The 22,868-nt window shown below is 36.4% G+C and overlaps 2 protein-coding genes across 2 annotated transcripts; both read left to right on the forward strand.

The window, feature by feature from the left end:
* The first annotated feature begins 13,728 nt into the window (after positions 1-13,728).
* On the forward strand, positions 13,729-14,185 carry LOC141282906 (histone H4). Its single transcript, XM_073816024.1, has one exon. It carries the CDS (start codon positions 13,788-13,790, stop codon positions 14,097-14,099), a length of 312 nt encoding a protein of 103 aa, XP_073672125.1. The 5' UTR covers positions 13,729-13,787; the 3' UTR covers positions 14,100-14,185.
* Positions 14,186-14,639: 454 nt separating this feature from the next.
* On the forward strand, positions 14,640-15,118 carry LOC135779420 (histone H2B-like). The gene has a single exon (XM_065290141.2). The coding sequence runs from the start codon at positions 14,676-14,678 to the stop codon at positions 15,048-15,050; it is 375 nt and encodes a 124-aa protein (XP_065146213.1). The 5' UTR covers positions 14,640-14,675; the 3' UTR covers positions 15,051-15,118.
* The last annotated feature ends 7,750 nt before the right edge of the window (positions 15,119-22,868 follow it).

A 22,868-nucleotide genomic window follows, 5' to 3' on the forward strand; every position in this document is an offset into this window, starting at 1 on the left:
GCCCCTTACCCCCGCCCCCTTATGCCTAACTGTGATCATTACTTATTAAATTATAAATCTTTCTCAACTATATTATTAATCAAATCAGACTTAAATTGATAAGAGCAAACGTTAGCGACCACAGGTTTCAACTAATTGCAGGCTGCAACAATGCAAATATACTGGTTCATTTGGTGGAGCAAAGTATATAAAGTGGGAGCAGTTGGATCAAGCTCCACCCCGCCCCCTGGATGTTGTGTTCTGCAGTGAGGACCATCTCAAAGTTTGTGGTGTCCCTTAACTAAAGTGCGCTTAGAAGGGGGAGATATCTTGTTTTGAACGCACATAAAGTCTTTTCTTCTTTTTTAATGCTTATGGTGGTTGGCAAGCCAGCTTTAGGTGCAAATACTGCCAACTACTAAGATGGAGTGTGCAGCATTGATGTTAAGGGACTAATAAATAACAAACAAATCACAAAAAGTCACGGTCGTTAATGTTTTTGAATAATGAATGGGCATTAGAAAGAACATGAGTGTGTGGATGTGAAATAGTTTGGGTATCAAGATTCGGATATTTGACCAGTTTTTTGGCGGCAGTCTTTGATGTCAATCTCACGTCAGAGTTCATGTAAATGTACTGGGCTTTCTTGACTCATGTTCTTTTGAAAATAAATCTAAATGTAAAATCTGAACATCTGAATGGAAATTAGTTTCAGATAGATGTTTTACATAAAATTTATTTGTGTAGGAAGCTATTCTAAGGAAATAAAACCTTAAATGTAGAGACTGAAACAGTACAGACCACCACAGCTTCAGTCTTCACTGTTCCTGCAGGTAATCATGAAGGTTTTCATTATAATTCAAAAAGTTTTTGTGTATTTTTCTACTTTATCGTTGTACTTAAAAGTCCAGCAAGTTAACCTTAAGTAAAAAAAAAACATAATGCAGGCCAATTGCTTGAAAAACTTATTTAAGTAAAATAGTAATAATATTCTAGTGTAGAGTTTATTTTAGATATAGCATTGATTTAGTAGTTGGATTTGTTGATTTGAGTTACGTTGTCATAACATTTATTTAAATTTAATTTAAAATAAAAAGTTTATTGCACTGTTAAGTATGTTTATGAATTAAGATGTTGATAAAGTGTTAAGCTCCTAAATAATTCAGGCATAATTTAAACTCAACAATGACAGTAACTTTTCAATGTACACATGTTTTGAACAAAACACTACTGCAAATGTTTAAAGATGATTATTTTAATGAAAGTCAAGCGCACAACTAACAGAAACACTGATCACCATAATAGTGTCTTCAGACAAAACTTATTTTCAATATAAACTCAACTAAAGTTAATCCTCTGTTAATTCTCAAAAAGGACATTTGTGCATGTATGAAATAAAGTCAAACTGAAGTTAAGATGGTTATGGTGGTGGTGGTGGTGGGGGGGGGGCAGGGTTAGATTTGAAGGACTTGCTTAAGCATCCTGTTGTTAGATGTTAATGACTAAGTCAACAAATCCTTTTTTTTTTCTTAACTTTTTTAGGTTAACATCACAAACTTAGAAAAAGAATAAGTTTTATTTCTATAGTGCCTTTCCATAGCCCAAGGTTGTTTCACATAGTGCCATACAATACTTTTGCATATCCACATGCACAAAACAGAACACATAGGGCAAGATTTAGCCACATTATCCAAAATACATATTGAAAGGATACGTTTTAAGCAGGATCTTGAAGGTTGGCAAAGATGATATATTATGAAGTGTACGGAGTAGAGATTTCCATAATTTAGGAACATTGACACTATGGGGGTGGTTTCCCAGACAGGGATTAGACTAGCCCTAGACTAACATAAATGTAAGAGCTGTCCAATCTACTTGCACTGACATATCTTAAAATACATCAGTGCCCTTTGTTTTGCCTTAAAATACACACGTAATGTTTTTAGTAGGGCATGTTTGCTACTATTTCCTTATTAAACTAAGACCTAGTCCTGGCTTAAGCTATTTTCTGTCTGGGAAACCACCCCTAAATGACCTACCAACTACATTGGACGGCTGAAAACGAGGAGTGGACAAAATGAAAGTTTATAAATGTGTTTATTTTGATAAAGTTTTTTTGTTTATTGTTTAGGATTGGCCGCATTCTGTTAACCCATCACCAATGGAAAGATTGATTCAGTTTCTGCTTTTCTCAGGTCAGTGCACTTTAAATACTCTGTATGGTGGATTCATGCAAACACAGGCCAGTGCTCATTTAATACTCATTTTGTTGTGCAGAAAGATTCATTTAAGGTGCACTTTATCGAGGAGGTCTGACAAAGTTAGTTTTCAAATGTTTCTCTTACACTCCTCTCAACAGGATTCTGGATGTTCACACAGAGCAACTCAAATGAATATATTCTCATCCAGGAGAAAAAGACCTGGGCTGATGCACAAGTTTACTGCAGAATGAATCACATCGAATTGGCCACGGTTGCAAGCAATGAAGACCAGACAAGTGTCCGAGTAGCGGTTAGCGCTGCGATGCCTCCATTGGCCTGGATTGGAATGTTCAGATACAATAACAGTTGGTGTTGGACTTATCATTATGAGATATTGACATTAACTTTCTGGAAGTCTGAAAAGCCAAACAACCCCGATGGAAGAGAGGATTGTGCTGTCATCAGTGCCAGTGGATGGGAGGATATGGCATGCGATCAATTGTTTTTCATTTTTTTGCTACAATGGTAAGAAACATGTCTATATAATGTATATAATGTGACTGGTGAATCCTATTTTCTGGAGCGATATCGCTCGAGTAGGAGTGTGATATGTCTGTGATATGGCCGCAGACAGATATGACACAAGGCCGCAGACAGATTGACGGCACACATCTGACAGTGTAGAACCTTGTCAGTGTTTGTTTTTTGCTAGTATCAGCCACTGTTATTATTTTCACGACCAGTGCCACGCCTTTGTAATAGCAAATGCACTTGTGCCCATCTGTTTGCCCATGGGCGTGCTGTTTGAAAACGAGGTGTGGACCGACACATAGTACATGTTACTATTTCGAGGAAACTAAAAAAACAATTGTACTCTTAAGTTGATGGTGCAGTATTTGCATTTATTTAAAGGCCGTGTTAGTAATATGTGCCCACAGGCGGGTACACAATGCCTGTACGTTCTGCTTATTACACACACAGGTACACACAGCAAACAAACATGCAAAAATATTAAAAATGTGCAATGTGAAAGATTATTATTGTGTACATAAAGTACATGACTTTTAAAGCAAAAGGGGGAAATGAGACTGGCACACCATCCCTTTCTTTCGTCGTTAGTAAAAGTGGATTCAGATATGCACAAAGTGCACCTACCCCATACGCTTCAGACCACTCGCTTAGATTGTTAAAATAGGAACCAGTGTGTCTATCAGTGCAATTACACACCACTGCACACATTGTACAGGAATAGTTAAACATGATAAAGATGTGTTTTCAAGGTGTTGTCCTGGCAAGTGCTTTTTAACATGCTGGTTGCCAGATACCTTCAGGGGTCTTTTAGAGTCTATGACTCATTGATTCAGTGCACACCAAGGATCAACACTATATTAGCCAGGTGGTCATAACATCATTATACCCACATGGAAAAAACATATATAAACATATATGTTTCAATATAGGTTTTGATATAAGTTTTACATATATGTGACATATATAAAATTGGCCGTTTTCCTATATTATATGTACATATATGTACATATATGCACATATATGTTAACCTATATATTGGTAAAATTATTAAAATCTGTAGCTGCTAATAAATTAAACATAAATAAAGGTCCAACCAATGACAGTCTGCACCTGCAGGAGCAAGGTTCAAACCTCCAACCTTCCGATTACAAAAAAAAAAATGCAATCCCACGCGCCACTGCTGGGATTCGAACACCCAACCTTCCGATCATTAGACAACTCGCTTTACCATCTGCGCTACTGTCGCTGTTAAATATCACTGAACAGTAGCTGTTAAAATAAACCATTATGTTATACATGTCGTAGACAGATCTTGTAAATGTTTTAAATGTGCAGACATCATAACTTTATTTAATAATTCACATAATTTATGGCCTGTATATGCACATATATGCACCTCAATTTTGCATATATGCAGCATATATATTATCATATATGGGCATATATGCTGTATATGTGCAGCATATATGTGCATAGTAGCTGCATATAGGTTTCATATATGTGCATATATATTATTATATATGTGCATATATGCTGTATATGTGCTGCATATATGTGCATATTAGCTGCATATATGTTTCATATATGCGCATATATGCTGTATATATGCAGCATATATGTGCATATAAGCTGCATATAGGTTTCATATATGCACATATATCCACATATAGGTTCTTTCCATGTGGGTACTAAGGACATTTGAAGCAGTTTTTTGAACTAAAAACTTCGATCAGTGTTTGATCGAATCAACCCAAAGGTCAGAGTTGATGCTCAGATAGCAAGCAACCATTGACGTGATGTTTGGAGGCCTTCTTAACAGTAAACATGGGGAAAGTTTCCATTATTTGACACACCGACTTCAGGTCTTCAGGAGCATTTTATTAAAAGCTGATGAGTTAAATCAGGTGTGTTTAAACAAGACGACATTTAGGGGTGGTTTCCCGGACAGGGATTAGCTTAAACCAGGACAAGGCCTTAGTTTAATTAGGAAATATAACTAGTTTTAACAAACATGCCTTACTAAAACATTACCTGTGTAAGAATTTATAGTCAGCCTTGACAAAGATTCCACTCCAATTTAGATGTTGAACAAGCTCATCCCTCTAAAAGTCTTGATAATCATAAATGTAATCTCAGTTCAAGCAATACAATAATATAACCTGAAGTAATACTTTCTTAAAAGTAGTATGGGAGCAAATGTGAGACTTCTTGAACCGACACAGGTCAAGACATCTATCAAAACATTATCGAATCACTTGGTTGAACACACAGTTGGGTACTAAGATAATCTGATCATAGAAATATAATGACCCATTTGGGCACAGTGGGAGATATAGAGGTCATTTGTAGTATTAGTCTTAATTTACATTTAAAGGGATACTTCATTAGCATTTGGGGTGGGCAAACAGGTTTGAAACTATAAAGTGTTAAGACTGACTTTGCTCAGGGTTCACTCCAACTCCGATGAACCCAGAGTGCTTCATGTTCTTTGCTTCTGCTTCAATTGAATAAACTACTTTTTGATTGAGACCTCCAACGTCCTCCTCATCATTTTTTCTTACACCTGTGTGCATTTAAGGCAAAACAAAGGGTACTGATGTATTTTAAGAAATGTAAGTGCAACTTGTTTTCAGTTTGGACAGCTCCTACATTTATTTTAGTCTAGGACTAGTCTAATCCCTGTTCGGAAACCACCCCATAGTGTAAAAAAATGAATGTAACAAATGACCTCATTCTCATCTTATTACAGTGAACACAGCAGGCCGGTTTGTTTTTATCCCTGACTTCATGTTATGGAGTGATGCTTGGACCTACTGCCTACAGTATCACACAGACCTGGCCATCATTCGGAGTCAAACTGAAAATGATCTGCTGGTGAATATGATGGTAGGATTTGAAAATGCATGGATTGGTCTATTTAAGGACTGGTGGAGGTGGTCAGATGGAACAGACATCTACACGTTCCCCATAACCTGGAGCGCTGGACAACCTGACGTGACTGGCCTGAACCCACTTTGTGGCGCTACGGCTCTTGATGGAATCGATGATCGACTCTGCCCAGAGACCCTTCCATTTATCTGCTCACGTCGTAAGTTTCATGAGTAAAAAGATCAAAATTGAACACTTTTTTAAATTTTACCTTAACTTTTTCCTCACCATTGATGAGTTATCTCATCAATTAAGAAAAAAACATTTGCATAAAAAATATGTTCCTGATGAGTTTTTATGTTAATCTGTAATACCACAATTATCCACTTAACCAATTTATAAACAAAACTGAAGCAAAAAAGTACTAATTTAAACTCTGTGTATGTTTTGATTATTGTTCTGAATCTGGGCTGGGTTTCCCGATAGCGATTGAACTTAGCACTTAAGAGCGCTTTCTACGAGCTACTTTACGAACATTCGTTGTTCATTAACGTGCGTTTCCCAAAGATGAACGTGAAACGATCACTCGCAGCTGGGTTTTAAGTGCTACTTAGGGGTCTCTATCCATTTGTCAAGTGCTGAAATGTCACCAATAGAATGACTCGAATTTGTAGCAGAAGCTTGTTTAGGCTAATGATCTTTAGCCAATGTGCACTAATATTTTTTATAATATTTTTTATTATTGTTCAATGACCTTTTAAATCTTTTAAAATTGTTCATAATGAAATTTTCTTTTCCGTATTTAGTTAGGACTCGTCCCACTGCAAAATGCCTTCTGCATTTTATCTTATATTTTAGGTTATTATTATTATTTGTAATATGTTATATTTATTATTAGGGATTATTGCATTGTACCGTAAATATTTATTTGGTTTCTTTAATCAGATGCCATACCCTTCAAAAAAATCTTTTTTTACTGTAGCCTAGATGAATTATAGCAGCAATTGGTAGGAACCATTTATCAATTTGCCAGTACCAACTTTTACCAAAATTGTACCAAATTTGTTTTCCTTCTTTATTAATATGTGTTTAGTCAATTAAATTTTATTTCTCGTTTGAAATTTAAATATATTATATTAAAGTAATTTAAACAAATAAACAAAGAAAACCCCCCAAAAATAAATATAGCCTACATTTAAAACATTACATTATCGTTATTGCAGGAGTGCAATTTGCTGGTTGTCCTGCAGGTGACCTTGTAACACTGCTGTCTTACGATGCACTTATGAATGAACGATAACTCCACAGCACTCATAGATCTACGATGATTTTCAAGTGCAACTTAAGCTACGAAGCTTTTGGGAAACGGACCGTAATTCTAAGATGATTCGTACGATTGTTTTTACGATCTACTTAGCCTTACGATGCTTTTGGGAAACCCAGCCCTGATCTCTAACAAAATTTATTCACAAAAATGCAATTATTTCATCTTTTTGCAAAAAAAAGAAAGAAAGAAAATTACCCATATTTAAGAGTTCATAAGCAGAGAAAATAGTTAGGATAAAACTTTTTTCCAGTTTTGTTTGTTTGAAAGCAGAGGGTCTGTTCTTTCATTTGATATATTGGTATGTTATATATATATCTATTGGAAGAAAATGTTCGTGGAAAGCATTTTGTGAAACCTTTGTGAAAATCACAAAAATGCTGGTGGGCAAAAAAAAAAATGGCTGTCAGGGAATGAGTTAATAAGTCACAACTGTTAAAAACATCTAAGTATAACCTATTTTTGAAATTTAAAATAACAACTGGCAGTAAACATTAAAATGTAATTATTTACAGGTGTAAGTTTTTGTTGCTCTCTTCATGTAATATTCTAACAGATTCAAAGAATCAGATCATGAGAGTGGAGTTGAAATTGAGTCAGAATCTAAATGATCCTGCGGTGATGGAGAGAATCTTACAGTTGGTAAGAGGATCTATTATACCACTTTTACAAGATATCATATAAGTCTCGGGTGAGCCCAGAATGTGTTTGTGAAGTCCCACCGATCATTTATTAAATGCCCCTATTTGGGTGAGATCAAAAACACATTTTGTATGTGTGTGCATATGAGTTACTGTGCCCCGTCCTCCATCAGATGTTTGTTTATAATTTATACAGAGATGAGCACTTATGGTTTTAGCCACATTAACACTACAGCGTGCTAAAAAACACATTTATAAAGACAATTTGCAAACATTCCCATAATAGAAAGTGCAGTTGAATCACGAACAATTGGTGTAGACACATCTTTCTGTACAAACTATTATGTGAATCCAAAGGGATTATGGGGATTAAAAAGAGAAGTGGTTGGATTTTTACATCTTTAGTGTTTTTTCCTCAAGAAAATAAAAAAGTATAAATAATGACATGAAAAAAATAATAGGCACATGCCGCTAATCTAACCCCCCAAAAATCTGTGCATATACCAACTGTGACAATATACCGCAACATATATCAGTCAAATACTGGTTAATATAAATCTATATTTACTTAACTGATGATTTTTAGTGTTTCCCATTCTATACCATTCTTTATAAAAACTATGTTTTTTACTATAACATATCTAGTTATAGTTCAGTTTGTCTTTAAATGTTTGTCCTATTTTTTGCCTTAAGTGTCAGTTGTTTTGTTAGTTTAGGCAAAATAAGTGTGTGTGTTTTTGATGAGTACTCATGATTGATTCTGTTCTTCAGATAAAGAAGAAACTGAAGGATCGTGGGATTGGGAATGAAACAACATTGACATGGAGAGTTCAGCCAGATGCAAATGTTTTCTCATCAAAAGATGAAAGTGAAGAGAACAAGAAACCCTGTCCAAACACTTTCTTTTAAATATAACAGTTACCATATCTGATGATATTAAGGACTGCTATTCATTTAAATGAAATTTATTTAAAACACACGTTTTACTTAATTTAATTTACTTAAAATAGTTTCAGTTAATATCATTAAAGCTGCAAGCAGCGAAGGTATGGCCCTCGGACGCATTGGTACCGCCAGCCTACGGCCTTAGTAAAACAGTGAACCAGGGGGATATGAATTTAAGTGAGTAAATATAGGTGGAAAGACAAAAAAACTTAGATGTGCCACACCTCCTGTGTGCAGCAGGTGGTGCTGTGACTGTAACTGATTTTTGTTATATTGATGTGTTCAGGCCAGGACCCTTTTCAAACATTTCAAGCTGGTGTAAGATTGGACATTTTAAGCCTGAGTTAGAACAACTTCTTGTTCATTGCTAAAAACAGAAATTTGGTAGGCCGCAACAGACACACTCTCCATCAAAATCTCCAGATCTCCGCAGTTTAGCATTGCAAAGGCCTTCAGATGACACAAGCCAAATATGATGATGATCTAATTAAATTTCTAGAAGGAGTTCTGAAGCCTATATCACATGAAAAAAGCCACATTTGACGTGTCTGCAACGTTTCATGATTTTTGAGCTTGTTTAGGCTGTCAAAAATGCAGTTCATTTAGCGATAATTTGCGAGGCCACCACAGACATGTCCTTTTACGAAAAGTCAAGGTGGTTGCTATTACTTATCACACAAGGTCTTGAGATAAGACTGATGAAATTTGATGTTGATATGGTTAAATCTCTAAGAGCAGTAAGTCACAGTGTAAAACATGGTATTGTTGATGTGTTGATGTTGATGTGTTCAGGCCAGGACGTCTGAAGTCTGGGCCAGGTCGGACATTGTATGCCTGAATTACAACTTCCTGTTTCAAGGTGAAACATCACACTTTGCCAGGCTGCCACAGACACGGCCTTCATTGGTGCACAGATCGGGCAAAAATGTACGCACATGTACGGAAGTTGGTATGTATATAGATCTCATCGACCTGAACAACTTTCACACTCAAACCTATTAGCTCCGCCCAACAGGAAGTCGGCCATTTTTGATTGTTTCAAAAATTAATGTTGTGAACTTTTAAATACTGCTTCTAGGGATTCATGCGTTGACACCAAACGTGGTGATCATGATGTAGAGACATTGGACTTGATACCTCGAACGATGCTGCCATGGCTAGGCAACAAATTCATGGCAAAATCAAAGAAACAGAAAGTGTCTAATATCTAAGCCAAAAAATGTCTTATTGTGATGACACATGGGGTGTATGTTTGGTCAAAGATTCTGATCGCATCGATGTGCCTATTGTGACTCCTGGGTATAGCGCCACCACCAGGTGCCACGAAATGTGTCAGTCACAAAGGTGGATTTTTTTGACAGTTGCATGTGATGTTCTTTTAAATACTCCTCCTAGGATATTTATGCGATTGACACCAATAGTGGTCAACATAATGCCGAGACATTGTAGATGATAAATTGCGAAGGGATTTTTGATACCTCAAACGCTGTTTCCATGGCAACGCGTCAAACTTTACTTTCATGTTCAAGCATATTTAAGCTCTTGGCGTGCACTTTGGGTGCCTTTACATGCACAAAAACTTTTGAAATTTGGCACAGACGTCAGAGTCGTCCGTCATTAGGACTGGGCAAAGGCTGAAACATGGGCGTAGCAAGAGGGCTCTGTAGCTCCCCCTGTAATGCAAAAAAAATGTCAAACTTTACATTCATTTTCAGGCATATTTAGGGCTCTTGGCGTGCTTAGATTAACTTTGGCACACACATCAGAGTTGTCAGCTGTTAAGTGTGGACAAAAAGGTCAGACAAAGGCGTGTCTCTGAAGTGGCTCACTAGTGCCTCCTTGTGTCTAAAATGTGGGGTTTCTTTTACCTACAGTCCCCAAATGGGTCAGTAACTACAAAAAAAGTCCACCAATATTTACCCACTTGATGAACATCGTTTTCTCTGAGACACCGCATAGTGAAAAGAAAAAATGTGCAAGGGCCCGACATTGCTATATTTAAAATGTTTTTTTTTTTTTTGGGCAATTTGGGTGCCTTAACATACTCGAAAACTCTTGAAATTTGCTGTTGAGACATTGGACTTGCTAAATTGCAAAGGGATCTTTTTATATCTCAAACAATTCTTCCATCGAGGCGACAAATTCGTGGCGAAATCAGAGAAACAGGAAGTGTCTAATATCTAAGGTAAAAAAATTCTGATTGTGATGACATGCGGGGTGTTTGTTCATCTGAAGATTCCGATCGCATCGATCATGACATTGGAGATGCTAAATTGCGAACAAATTTTTGATATCGCAAACGCTGTTTCCATAGCATTGTGTACAAGTTTGCTTTTATTTCCAACATATTTAAGGCTCTTGGCTTGCTTAAATTAACTAAAAATTTGGCACACACATCACAGTCAGCTGTAAAATGTTGACAAAAAGGTCAGACAAAGGCGTGTCTATTTAGTGGCTCACTAGTGCCCCTGTTTGTCTAAAATGTCGGGTTTGTTGTACTTACAGTACCCAAATGGGTCAACAACAACATGAAATAGTCCACTGATATTTACCTACTTGATGCACTTGCCCACCGTGCATCGTTTTCTGGGAGGCACCGTGTAGCGATAAAAAGACATGCGAGGGCCCGCCATCACTGCTTGGAGCTTTATTTACTTAAATTAATTTTGCATGATCTAAGGCATTTAAAAATTAAATTGTAATTTGGTTTAGTATTTTTATATATTTAACCATATCAAATATATACTGCTGTAACTAAGCTGAACTGTTTACTTTAAATAGTAAACTTTTAAAAAGACATCTGTACTGTTAAAAAATCTATTATGCTGGTGTAAGTGTAACTTTTAAGCTGAACTATTTAGTTTATTTAAAAATAATTAATACAAATATTATTATAAAATGTTAGGTAATGATTGTAAAAAAATCATTGTAACACATTTAAACCTTAATAAAAGTAATTTAATATCTTAAAGTTTAGTCGCATTATGACCTCTATGTCTATGTCTCAATGGTCTTGTACTGTTATTTTGTTGTTATAATTGTTGTGTTGTGTTTTGTCTTTCATACCGTTTTGCTACACCCATCCCTGTTTGTTAGTTCTGGCTAACCAACCTTGGGTTTAGGGCTAGGTTTGGGGGTAGGATAAGGATGAAAACAGCGATCATTTGGAAAGATTTTTTGCTGTTTGGCCGTAGCTGTATTCCTTCTAGCCACATCCCTGTTTGTTGCCATAGTAATTTATTAGTTTATAGGTTTCCTCTGTGCATTTATAGCCCTGCCTGTATTTGGTTTGGTTTGTCAGTCGTTAATTGAATTGATGGTCTGTTTTGTCCATTGATCAGATTTCCTAGTGTAACTTTTATCCCTGTTGATAATTATAATAAACCTAAAACTGTATGCAGGGCCACTTTACTTTTATTTAATTGTTTAATTTGCTTAAGCTGTACTTTATTTAAACAATGGCATTATTTTTATAAAGCTCAATAGACACTTTCATTCTGATCTCTTGATAAAAATATGATTATGCACAGTTTTACTGTCCCTTATCTCTGTCCCGTGACAGGTTTTGCAGCATCCCTCCTCCACCCCATTGCCGTCTTCTCAGTTATTACATCTATTCCAGTTAAAGAGGGGGTGGGGGGATTAATATTCTGAGCTCTGAGTGCTCCCCTCGGACAGCACACCAAATATGCTTTATCTCATTCTCTGTTTATTACATGTTACCCTACTGAAAAAACAGCATCAAACCAGCATGGACATGTTTAGTTAGTGTGTGGTTGATTTGTTTATGTTTTGATGCAGTGATGGTTGTTCTCCTGGAGCTTTGTCCCGTCTTCAGGATGTCTAGAGATCAGTTTTTTGGTCATCATTTAAAACAAACATTAAAACAAACAGTAAAGACAGAGAAACAGGTGATTGTTGTCTCATTTAATTCAGAAGTCCCCAAACACCGGGCGCAACCCAATACCAGATCATGGACAAGTTGCCGGGTTTCAAGAACATCCTGAAAAAATGCATATATCTCGCAAATCTTAAACTGCAAAAAATGACTTTCTTAGTACCTTTGTCTTGTTTTCGGTACAAATATTTAACAATTCTTAAATTAGAATGTATTTTCTTGATGAGCAAAATCACCTAAGAAAATAAATCTAGTTTTTAGATAAAAAAATACAATTTAAGTGAATTTGTGCTTAAAACAAGCAAAAATATCTACCAGTGGGTGAGAAAAAAAAAGCTTAAAAAAGTTTACTTTTTTCTTAAATTAAGTGTAAACTTATGTCAAGCTTTTTTCTCACCTTTTGTCAGATTTATATATAAGATTAAAGTTTTCAGAGAATATTAATAGCTCCGTTACTGTATTAATCACCAAAACTAAAAAATATATTTAAACAAAATATGAACTGAACACGCACTCTTCCGCCACTTTCTTTTTAAAATGATATCGCGCAGCCATGTGTGTCATTTTAATCAGGAGTTTTTGTTTGTTTGTTTTTTAATAAGGAGTTGAACGCACTAATGAGAGAGTTTTGGCCCAGATCCCTTTATCCGAATTTTCAGCTGTCCATTAAAACCGCATGTTCTAGTATGATTTAAAGGCGGAGTCCACGATGTTTGAAAAACAGTTTGGAAAAGGAGACGGGCCGACTACCAAAACACACTTATAGCCAATCAAATCAAATCAAATGCCGGGTTGCGTATGTGTGGGGCGGGTCTATCAAAAGAAGGTCCAGATTCTATTGGGGTAGGGGCGTGTTTGTTTAGGTGATTTCAAATATCAACATTGGCTTTCAAAGATCATGGACTCCGCCTTTAATGATTAAAACATCAGTTCTTATCTACCCTGTCCTTAAAAGACCCGCGGTGACCGTTGTTTATCAAAAAGAGATTTCAATTGGTTTATATTTAATACAGTTACTATCATAATCTCTAAATATAATATAAAATTATGCTATAGAAAAACTAAGCTTACTTAACACTTTATTTTAGTGATACCAGCGCGTGGGTGTTTTCTTCTGTGCAACATCACTGCCGTTGATCGTAACGTCTAGTTAATAGTTTAATTTCTGAAAATAATATTTATTTATTTATTTTAAATATTAAACATTATCATTTTTGGAAGTTGCATTTCGATTTACTGTAGGCAAATTGTGAGGTAATAAAGTTGTGATGCTGTGACGTGATTGCTGACCCCGCCCTCGTGTGCGTGTTTCTACTAGGTCCTGTAGGCAAAAGTAAAAATCCCCTTTGCACTGAAGATTTCGTTCAATTCTTCGTACAGCTCGTCTTGTACAATTCATCATGTCTGGAAGAGGCAAAGGCGGTAAAGGACTCGGAAAAGGAGGCGCTAAGCGTCATCGTAAGGTTCTCCGTGATAACATCCAGGGTATCACCAAACCCGCCATCCGTCGTCTCGCTCGCCGTGGTGGTGTCAAGCGTATCTCCGGTCTGATCTACGAGGAGACCCGCGGTGTGTTGAAGGTGTTTCTGGAGAATGTTATCCGTGATGCCGTCACCTACACCGAGCACGCCAAGAGAAAGACCGTCACCGCTATGGATGTCGTGTACGCGCTGAAGAGACAGGGACGCACACTGTACGGTTTCGGAGGTTAAACGAATAAAAGAAAAAAGAAAACCCAACGGCTCTTCTAAGAGCCACCCACATTATCATACAAAGAGTTGAACATTCATAACATGCTTCAATAAAGCTAGTGTTAATTGTTTATTTGAATTACAAAAACTTGTCAACCATAAAACATAAAAATGAACAAAATTAAGTTGTGTTTTCTAAGCATTGTGTTGTAAATAGTAAATCCTTGCACTCTTTACCAAACTCTTTCGGTAAAAATCTGTAATTGATTAAGCACAACAATGTGAGTATAAGACATTTTGTGTAGAAAAATCACAAAAATAAACTCACAGAAACAGCGGGAAATAAAACAAAGAACTGAATCACGTGGGGGAGGGTCTGTTTCAAACTCCTACGTGTGGACCTCTTTCATTGGCTCTCTTTCAGTCTGGGCAGACTCTGAGCTGACCAATAGAAACATTTTAGGGGTTGTGCAAACAAAAACACCCAATCAGTGTTCGTTCCGGTTTGGTGAATATTTACATGAAGCTGGGCATAAATAGCCCTGCACACGATCACTCGACTATTCAGTTTCTTCTTTTAAGATTTGAAGCATCATCATGCCTGAGCCAGCAAAGCCCGCGCCCAAGAAGGGCTCAAAGAAAGCCGTCACCAAGAGCGCCGCCAAGAGTGGAAAGAAGCGCAGGAGGTCCAGGAAGGAGAGCTACGCCATCTACGTGTACAAAGTCCTGAAGCAGGTTCATCCCGACACCGGCATTTCTTCAAAGGCGATGGGCATCATGAACTCTTTCGTCAACGACATCTTTGAGCGCATCGCCGGTGAGTCTTCTCGTCTCGCTCACTACAACAAGCGCTCCACCATCACCTCGAGAGAGATCCAGACCGCCGTGCGTCTCCTGCTGCCCGGTGAACTCGCCAAACACGCCGTGTCTGAGGGAACAAAGGCCGTCACCAAATACACGAGCTCCAAGTAAAGCTGAGAGTACCCAATCTGAACCCAAAGGCTCTTTTAAGAGCCACCCACAGTTTCTAGAAAAGAGTCTTCTATGTAACTGTCCATTCGAATAACCTCAACATGGTTAAGCGTAAAAAAAATGTTAGTTTTTGAGTTTTTTATTGACAATCATTTTGTAACCCGACTTCCTTAAATGGTTGGGTAAAAAAACTACTTAACTTGATCGTTTGATTACAATCAGGTGTGTTTACCAATCATATCTTGAGTTCATCAGAAAGAAGAAACTCAAAGAATTGAACCATATGGATAGGAAACATGCTTTATATTCTAGAAATGTATTGTTATGTTTTTTATATTTATTTGCTCTCTTACTTGACAAGAACTCCAGAGTTGCTGTGAGTTTGACAGAATAGTTTATGTTGAGGCAGTTGTGGATTGCATTACAAATTAATCTCAATTTGTAAGAATATCTTTTACAATGATCAGATCCACTGCAAATATAAGGTGTCCAACTATCTGAGGAGATTTCCTCTCAGTACACGTAAGGAAAATGAAGAAAAGTACTAAAATAAATGAAAACCACTAATTCAATAAAATTAAAAAAAAAAAAGTAACATCTTGTTCTTCTTGTGGTGTTTACTGCCACCTTCTACTGCAGTTAGCACCACCTAAAGCCCTGGAGTTTGCTCTTTTAAGCAGGTTGAGGCATCTACAGCATAAGGACAAGTACTACTTTAAAAAACAACACAAGTTTTTCCCCAAATGAAGCAATGAAATTTTGTCATAAGGAGCAGCACAGACAAGGTGCACTCATTCTTCCAGGGCATAATTCTTCTCGCTAGTAATACTAACTAAAATGATAGTGAGCTATAAGCTGAAAGCCAAATGTGGACAGCTGTTCAGGAAAAAAAAAATCAGCTATGTGCAAGCGTCCGAGACAGACCATTTTAAATGCGCCTTTAATGTTGCCTGTGTTTTTATAAAAACATATTGAAAGCTGCACATTGCTAGGAAGTTTAAAACCATAGTTATGTTATTGATATTCAACAGAAAACTATCAGCATTTTTTATGGTTCTGCTTGCTGCTGGTTTGTTTGTTTCTACCGAGCAAAACTAGACCAAACTTTTTTTTAAAGCAATCTTTGTGGACTTTAAACTGAAAAATGAAATGTAACGTATTATGTATGCAGGGCCGGTTCTAGATATTTGGAGGCCCTAGGCAAAATCTATATTGGAGGACCCTCACACCTCTCTAATTTTCAGAATAATCTGAGAAAATGTTTTTTATACCCTGTTGTAAATAATTTAATCACTGCAGTGATTAAACATGTTTTCCCATCACTTTTCTGTTATGTTAAAATGTAATTAGAAATTATGCAAAACCACGTGTTAAACATTTTAAGGCAGGTCAAATTTGTTTTGTTGTTGTGGATGCAGTAATTTATTTAAAACACCTATTTTTTGGATAACAGTTTTGCTTTCTCCAAAAAATAAAAAATAAATAAAACACTACATTGCAAAAACCCTAACTGTAAAAAAAACTACAGATGAACACCTCATAGAAAACCTTTTTTGTTTCTTTATATAAGCTGGGTATGAAGAGGAATTCCCATCTTACTGAACCAATAAGTTATCTAATAGACTATAGATATATATTCATATGTATTTCAATACCTTTTTATTGCTTAAATATTCATACAAATCAGCAGCCAATTGAAGTTAAACAGACAAACTGTTATTTTTTTTCCAATAAATATGCATCGTGGTTTCCTGATTTGAAAACTAAAATAAGGAGGACTCACAAGATATACAAACAGTTTACTTAAGGTAACGCCAGTTTTGTTTGCTGTCTGACTTTAAATACAAACTTTTTTAACTTGACTATTTTGATAGCGAGCTCCCCACGTGATGCTATCGTGCACACGCATTCAAAGTCAGCAGTGCTCAAGTAGGGGGAGTTTGATCTGTCCTGAAATGACGTTGATACACAGAACAGCGCTAAGTTTATTTTTAAAAGGCATTATTTCAAAATACTTGCATCATGTGCTGCACTGTCTTTGCATTCCACTTTTGCTAAGCAGGAATCAAAGGACGTTACAGCCGCCTTCAGCGTCACTCAAAGTCGGTCAGCTGCAGAGATTTGAATGCTTTTCATCTAGGCTTCTTTAACTTCATGAATCGACAGGTGGATGATATTAAAGCACCATGAGAGCCAATTGAGAAATCAATCAGAATAGTCTGCTTATCAGTCGTTCTCGCGTTACTTTTAATGTCATCCGCCTGCGGTTCTTGTGGCGGCGCTGCTGCATAGTCAAACTCAAAACTTTATTTATTGCTGTCAGTAGTGATAATCGAACTAGCACACATGGATTTAACAGTTATGGAGGCCCCAAATAAAACAAAGGAATGATATGTGTTAAAGTATCAATTTAATAAAATTCACTTAAATAAAAAGCACTTCCCTGCTAACATTTACCTTTATTATATTATTTCTTTCAGTAAGTGCATAACACGTTAAATTTAGTGACATTAATGTAATTTTAATTTAATGTCATTTTAATTTAACTTTGTTTTTATTTTAGTTTAGAAAGTTACATGAAATGTGGCAGATGTGTTTCTTTTATAAAAGCTTGACACTTTGGCCTAACGTCACGAAAGCACCAAGTATCTCCCGCGCTAGCAAGAACAACAAAACAAACGGAGAAATAAAAGTGAAGATGAAAGACGAGGTGTGGGAGAAATTAAGGTCAGACTTTTATGAATAGATAATACAAATGCTGCTTTGTACATGTAAATTTTTTTATCATTATCCTATCTCTATACTGACCATGCTGGTTTCTATGGTTCATAAGCGTATGTTGTTGCCAGTTTACAGTGTGATTTAAAGGAACAGTATGTAGGATTGTGGCCAAAACTGGTACTGCAACCACAAAACTTGTGGCTAAAACAAAAAATGACAACATAAACGTCAGTTAAGGGCTACAACTCCACTTTTTTAAATGACATAATCCTGGCTGGACCACTGTTGTCAGTGATATAAGTATTTGAAATGAAAATGATTTCTTAATGTCTCGTGACATATCAGGGCCATTTTATGATTAATTGATATACATTTCTTACATACTGTTCTTTTAATCTAACAGCTGTTTCCAAGCACTTTTAGGCTGAAATAAAGCCTCTTTTTATTTACATTACAAATGTCATATTTGGTGTACGTGTTGCAAAAACACTTTCAGTTTGTCAATTCTTCTTCTTTTTTCTCTTCTGTATTTCATTTCTCTACATTACTCTTGAATCTTGGCATTGCAGTTCTGCAAAATCTGTATGTGGGTACAAATTTGCACAATATTTTGTTTCCAAATGGGATGCTCCTCATTCGTAAGTTGTTTTGTATGAGTTCATCATAGTACCTTAATGTAAAATCTTATCAGCAAAATCCCCAGTCTTGAATGTACAATGCTGATGTTTATATTAGTACCACCAGACCTGATGATACCCACACCAGCAGTGTACATTTAACACTGATTATATCTTGAAGGTATCTGCTAAATCACCAGACATAATACTCAGAATTTTAAATGATATTTATTTTGAAAGATAATTATTTATTTAGTTTATTATACTACACTTTACTTTATAATTGCAGTCAAACAGATAATTTGTCATGCTCCGGTTGCAATGAAAGGATCTTCATTTAAATATGAATGGAAATTTGTCTCGGTGTCATTGAACTCATTTTGCATTCACAGCGATGCATGAAAATTTGTGTATGTAAATAGACGTGTTTAAAGAATGGAAAGAGCACAAATGAGTAAACAGAGAGACTGTACTTCAGGTATTCATTCGTGTCTGTTGAATCAGGTGGGATGTTGTCTTACTGTTCTTGTTAAGAAAACAAAGTAAAGCATATAAAGATGGTTTCTTAAAATGTGTTTGCCATCATTTATTTTGTTTTAGTAATGCTGTTTTATTTCTTCAGTTTCAGTAGCATACTGTAAATACATCAACAATGGAAAGGCTGATTCATTTACTGATTTTCTCAGGTGAGCATTTATGTTTACATGAGGTTTGGGGGAAATTATGATTATGATATTTTTTCAGAGTTGTTTGTTAAATCTAAACTCATCTACAGAGACAGACTAAACTCTTAAACTGATCGTGATAGGTTGTGTTTATGGCCCCCATGCTTTTTATGTTTTTAAAAAGCTTCATTTTCATTGGACAGAAGACCAAAACAGAGAAAAATGTGTTTCAGAAAGAAAACGCATTGGTGTGAACAAGGCTTTAGAAACTCTATTGTAGAACAGTGATTACAAAATGTTTGCTTTCATTTATATATTTATTTTGGCCCTAATATGTACCATTTTAAGAGTACCAATATACATTTACAATAGTCTCTACTTTTCGTTACATCCGTTATTATTACTTCCATGACTTGTATGTTGTTGTGACGTCTTGTTGTTTTACCTGTTCTCCTTTGTCCGTCTGGTGTCTTGTTTATTTGTTGTTTTTGGAGAAGAGAACAGGTAAGCAGGTTGCACAATGTACATTGTGAACACGTATGAGTAATATTTTGTTAGATACAGATAAGGTAAGGAGTGTGTGCCACCCGCTGTATGGTTGGCGTCCATATGTAGCGACCCTAGGGATCCCAATTAAAACATTAAAGTGTGTAGTTTTTTGTGTCCACTCCCAATTAAAAGAGCGTGTTGTGCTTTTCGCAAAATTAAGAAAATAAACATGTTACGTGTTCTGTTCTCTCTCCCTCAGTCAAGTCCTTTCAGAAACGCGTCAGAAAAATAAACTGTAACTTAACGAATACTTGTCATAGAAACAAAAGATAAATGTCTATATATAAGGCTTGGAATGTCTACTTTTAAATGATGTAAGTGAAATCGAAAACAAATATTCTTATTTGGTGAAACTGTATTAGCAGGAGGAGAAGTACCATCTTTCTCCAGTTACCTCATTATCTGAAATGAGCTGAGATCGCCACACCCCGCGCCATTGATAAATTAAAGAGCAGAGACGATCCAAATTAATTGCTTACACCCAGTCAAAGAACACTTAATCCCTGATCCAGTCTATCCATTCATTGATGCGTTGAGTTGTTTTATCCGAGTGCAGCAAACATGACATCTAAATCCTTATTTAATCGCACCTGTCTCCTCTCTCTCCAGACATGGGTGATTTATTTGTACTTTAGTCAGACAGAACGGCCGATGGCCAAACGCACACACAAACACAAGAGGCATCTTATACTTGTAGCTCCAGTCATGTAAACATTTTGTGTTTAAGTCCTTACTCTAATTATTGGAAATAATCGCATTATTGGTGTACATGTAAACGTAGTCATTGTCATATGGTGACACGTTACATTAATTACAATGTTGTTGTAAAAAATATGAATGCTGCTAGTTAAAGTTTAAGCTGAATTTTTACCATTGGTGTTACAGTTAACATACATTTTTTCCTGTGAATATGAAAGACACAAAAATAAACTTACCACTCAGAAACTTCCATTTCCCATCTCCTAACACTTGGTTATGTTCAAAATCTGTATCTTTGTCTGAGACAGGCTCAAACATATAAGGTTTGATGCCTAAATTTTCCATCATTCATGCCGCAATCTATTTACTATGAGTGCTGGTGAAGTGACACTCGTTGGGAAACAGCGAATCAGAGCGCAGCTCATTATTATTATTCATAACCCTTTCAAATAAGGTAATAACAGGAAAAACCATTTTATTTTGAGGGCAACTCTTAGGGTTGTAAATGACATGTAAAATCGTTATGATATTTTTTTTTTCACTTAAAAAAGCTGCATACCTTATATTTAGATATCGAAGAACAATGTAACATATTAGTTTAATGCATTCCTTGGCGCAGTTATCATTTTCACATTTAGCACCACGTTGTTTAGAGAGCAAGTGGATTTGCGCCCATTTTTGCAACCATTTTTGCGTTCTGGTCTGAAAACTAGGTGTGTTCAGGTGCATTGTTGGCACGTTGCTATTTTGAGGCAACTAAAATAGACTACGCCATTGACGGACAAAAACCTGATCTAAAGTCAATGGCACAATATTGTTTTGTTATTTAAAGAGCATGTTAGTAATATGCGCCTATAAACGAGACGACAAAGCACGTTTGCTTATCACACACATGGGTGCGCAGCAGCACACAAATGTTTTTAAATATGAAAAAATAAAGGATTAAAATGTTAATGATTATATGTAAAAGAATATAGTCTCTTGGACATAATTGAGGACAGATGATTGGACAATTCATTTGGCAGGTCTTTTGTTTCCTCATGTGTCAATCACAGATTATTCTGGGGCTTTCACACCTTCTTGCATATGGCCTTTTTCAGCAAAAAGTGTCTTAAAAACTTTAAATCAATATATTGTTTTATGTGAATGAGTAGGGAGAATTATTTTCACATCATTTAAAAAAACTCCAGACTACTAGATTCTTATTTGTCTTTTGAAAACATGTTTTGTGGACCATGCATAAGGTTTCTCTGCAAAATACAAACATGTACATACAGGTTGCTTATATAATATTGTAGCTCAGTTTGTGCTGAACACAGTGTTAAAAAAACGGTACCGGACTCTGTCATTGGGACATCTCTATTTCTGAGGGTTTTTTTGCCATGCTCGTTTTTCAATAATTTCAATAATTTTTCATGTCACTGCAGCAGTAACCTTAATATTTTGCACCGCTGGACTGCAGCATCTTGATTTTATATTGTATGAAATTAGTAATCTTACAAATAAGATCTGGGCCAGAACAAAGTCCCAGTTGGGCTGCAGCAAAACACATTTACAGATAAACAAAGATCCTTTGTGGGCTTAATTAGTTAAAGGAGTAATTGTGCACTTTCCTCTCAACAGGACTCACCCAGAGCATCTCATGTCAGTATATTCTCATGCAGTCACAGATGAGCTGGGACGAGGCACAAGCTTATTGCAGACAGAATTATTTTGACTTGGCTACTGTTCAAAGCGATGAAGATTGGACATTGCTACAAGAAACGGTTAAATCTGCAATGGTCTCAGCGGCTTGGACTGGACTGTACAATGATATTTATAGCTGGCGGTGGTCTTATCAAGATGAAAATGTGACTTGGGATTCCTGGAATATTCCAGAGCCAAACAACGCATTTGGAATAGAAGAATGTGGTAGTACAGATTTAGAAGGATGGAGTGATTGGCCATGCACCAGTGTAGCTGCCTTTCTTTGCTTCAATGGTAAGAAACCAAAGCATCACCGATCACCAAGACTTCTCAACACCGACAGCTAACCGCTATGACAGTTTTCAATTCAATTCAATTCAATTTTATTTATATAGCGCTTTTCACAAAAGTCAATTGTTTCAAAGCAGCTTTACATAAATAGAAGCAGTGAAAAGCACAGAAAACGACAGATAGCACAACAAAATACATGATAGCATGAGCAGTTAAATTTGCTGCGGCTATGACTCAATATTATAATTGCACGTATTACTAAAGCAACGTATAGAAGAGGAAGCTAGGTAAAGCCCAAAAAGGCTGCCTCCCCGGGGTGAAAAACCCCCTAGGAGAAAAAAAACCCCGGGCTTTTATCCGAGGAAAAATAAGTCCTAGGAGGGAAAAACCCTTGGGAGAACGGAAATGGAGATTTAGCGGAGATTAAGCGGTTCTGCCGGTGATCGTTGGTCAGGTATCAGCTGGGCATAACGTTGAAGGACAGCCAGTAGATCAGAGGTGTGCCGACTTTCACATCTACCGGGACTGGGTCTGTTGGTCTCGTCCTCGGGTCGAGGACGAGACAGGGAGAGAAAAACAAAATCGTATTA

Source organism: Paramisgurnus dabryanus, chromosome 1, assembly GCF_030506205.2.
Source record: "Paramisgurnus dabryanus chromosome 1, PD_genome_1.1, whole genome shotgun sequence".
In the NCBI taxonomy this organism is placed as follows: domain Eukaryota; kingdom Metazoa; phylum Chordata; class Actinopteri; order Cypriniformes; family Cobitidae; genus Paramisgurnus; species Paramisgurnus dabryanus.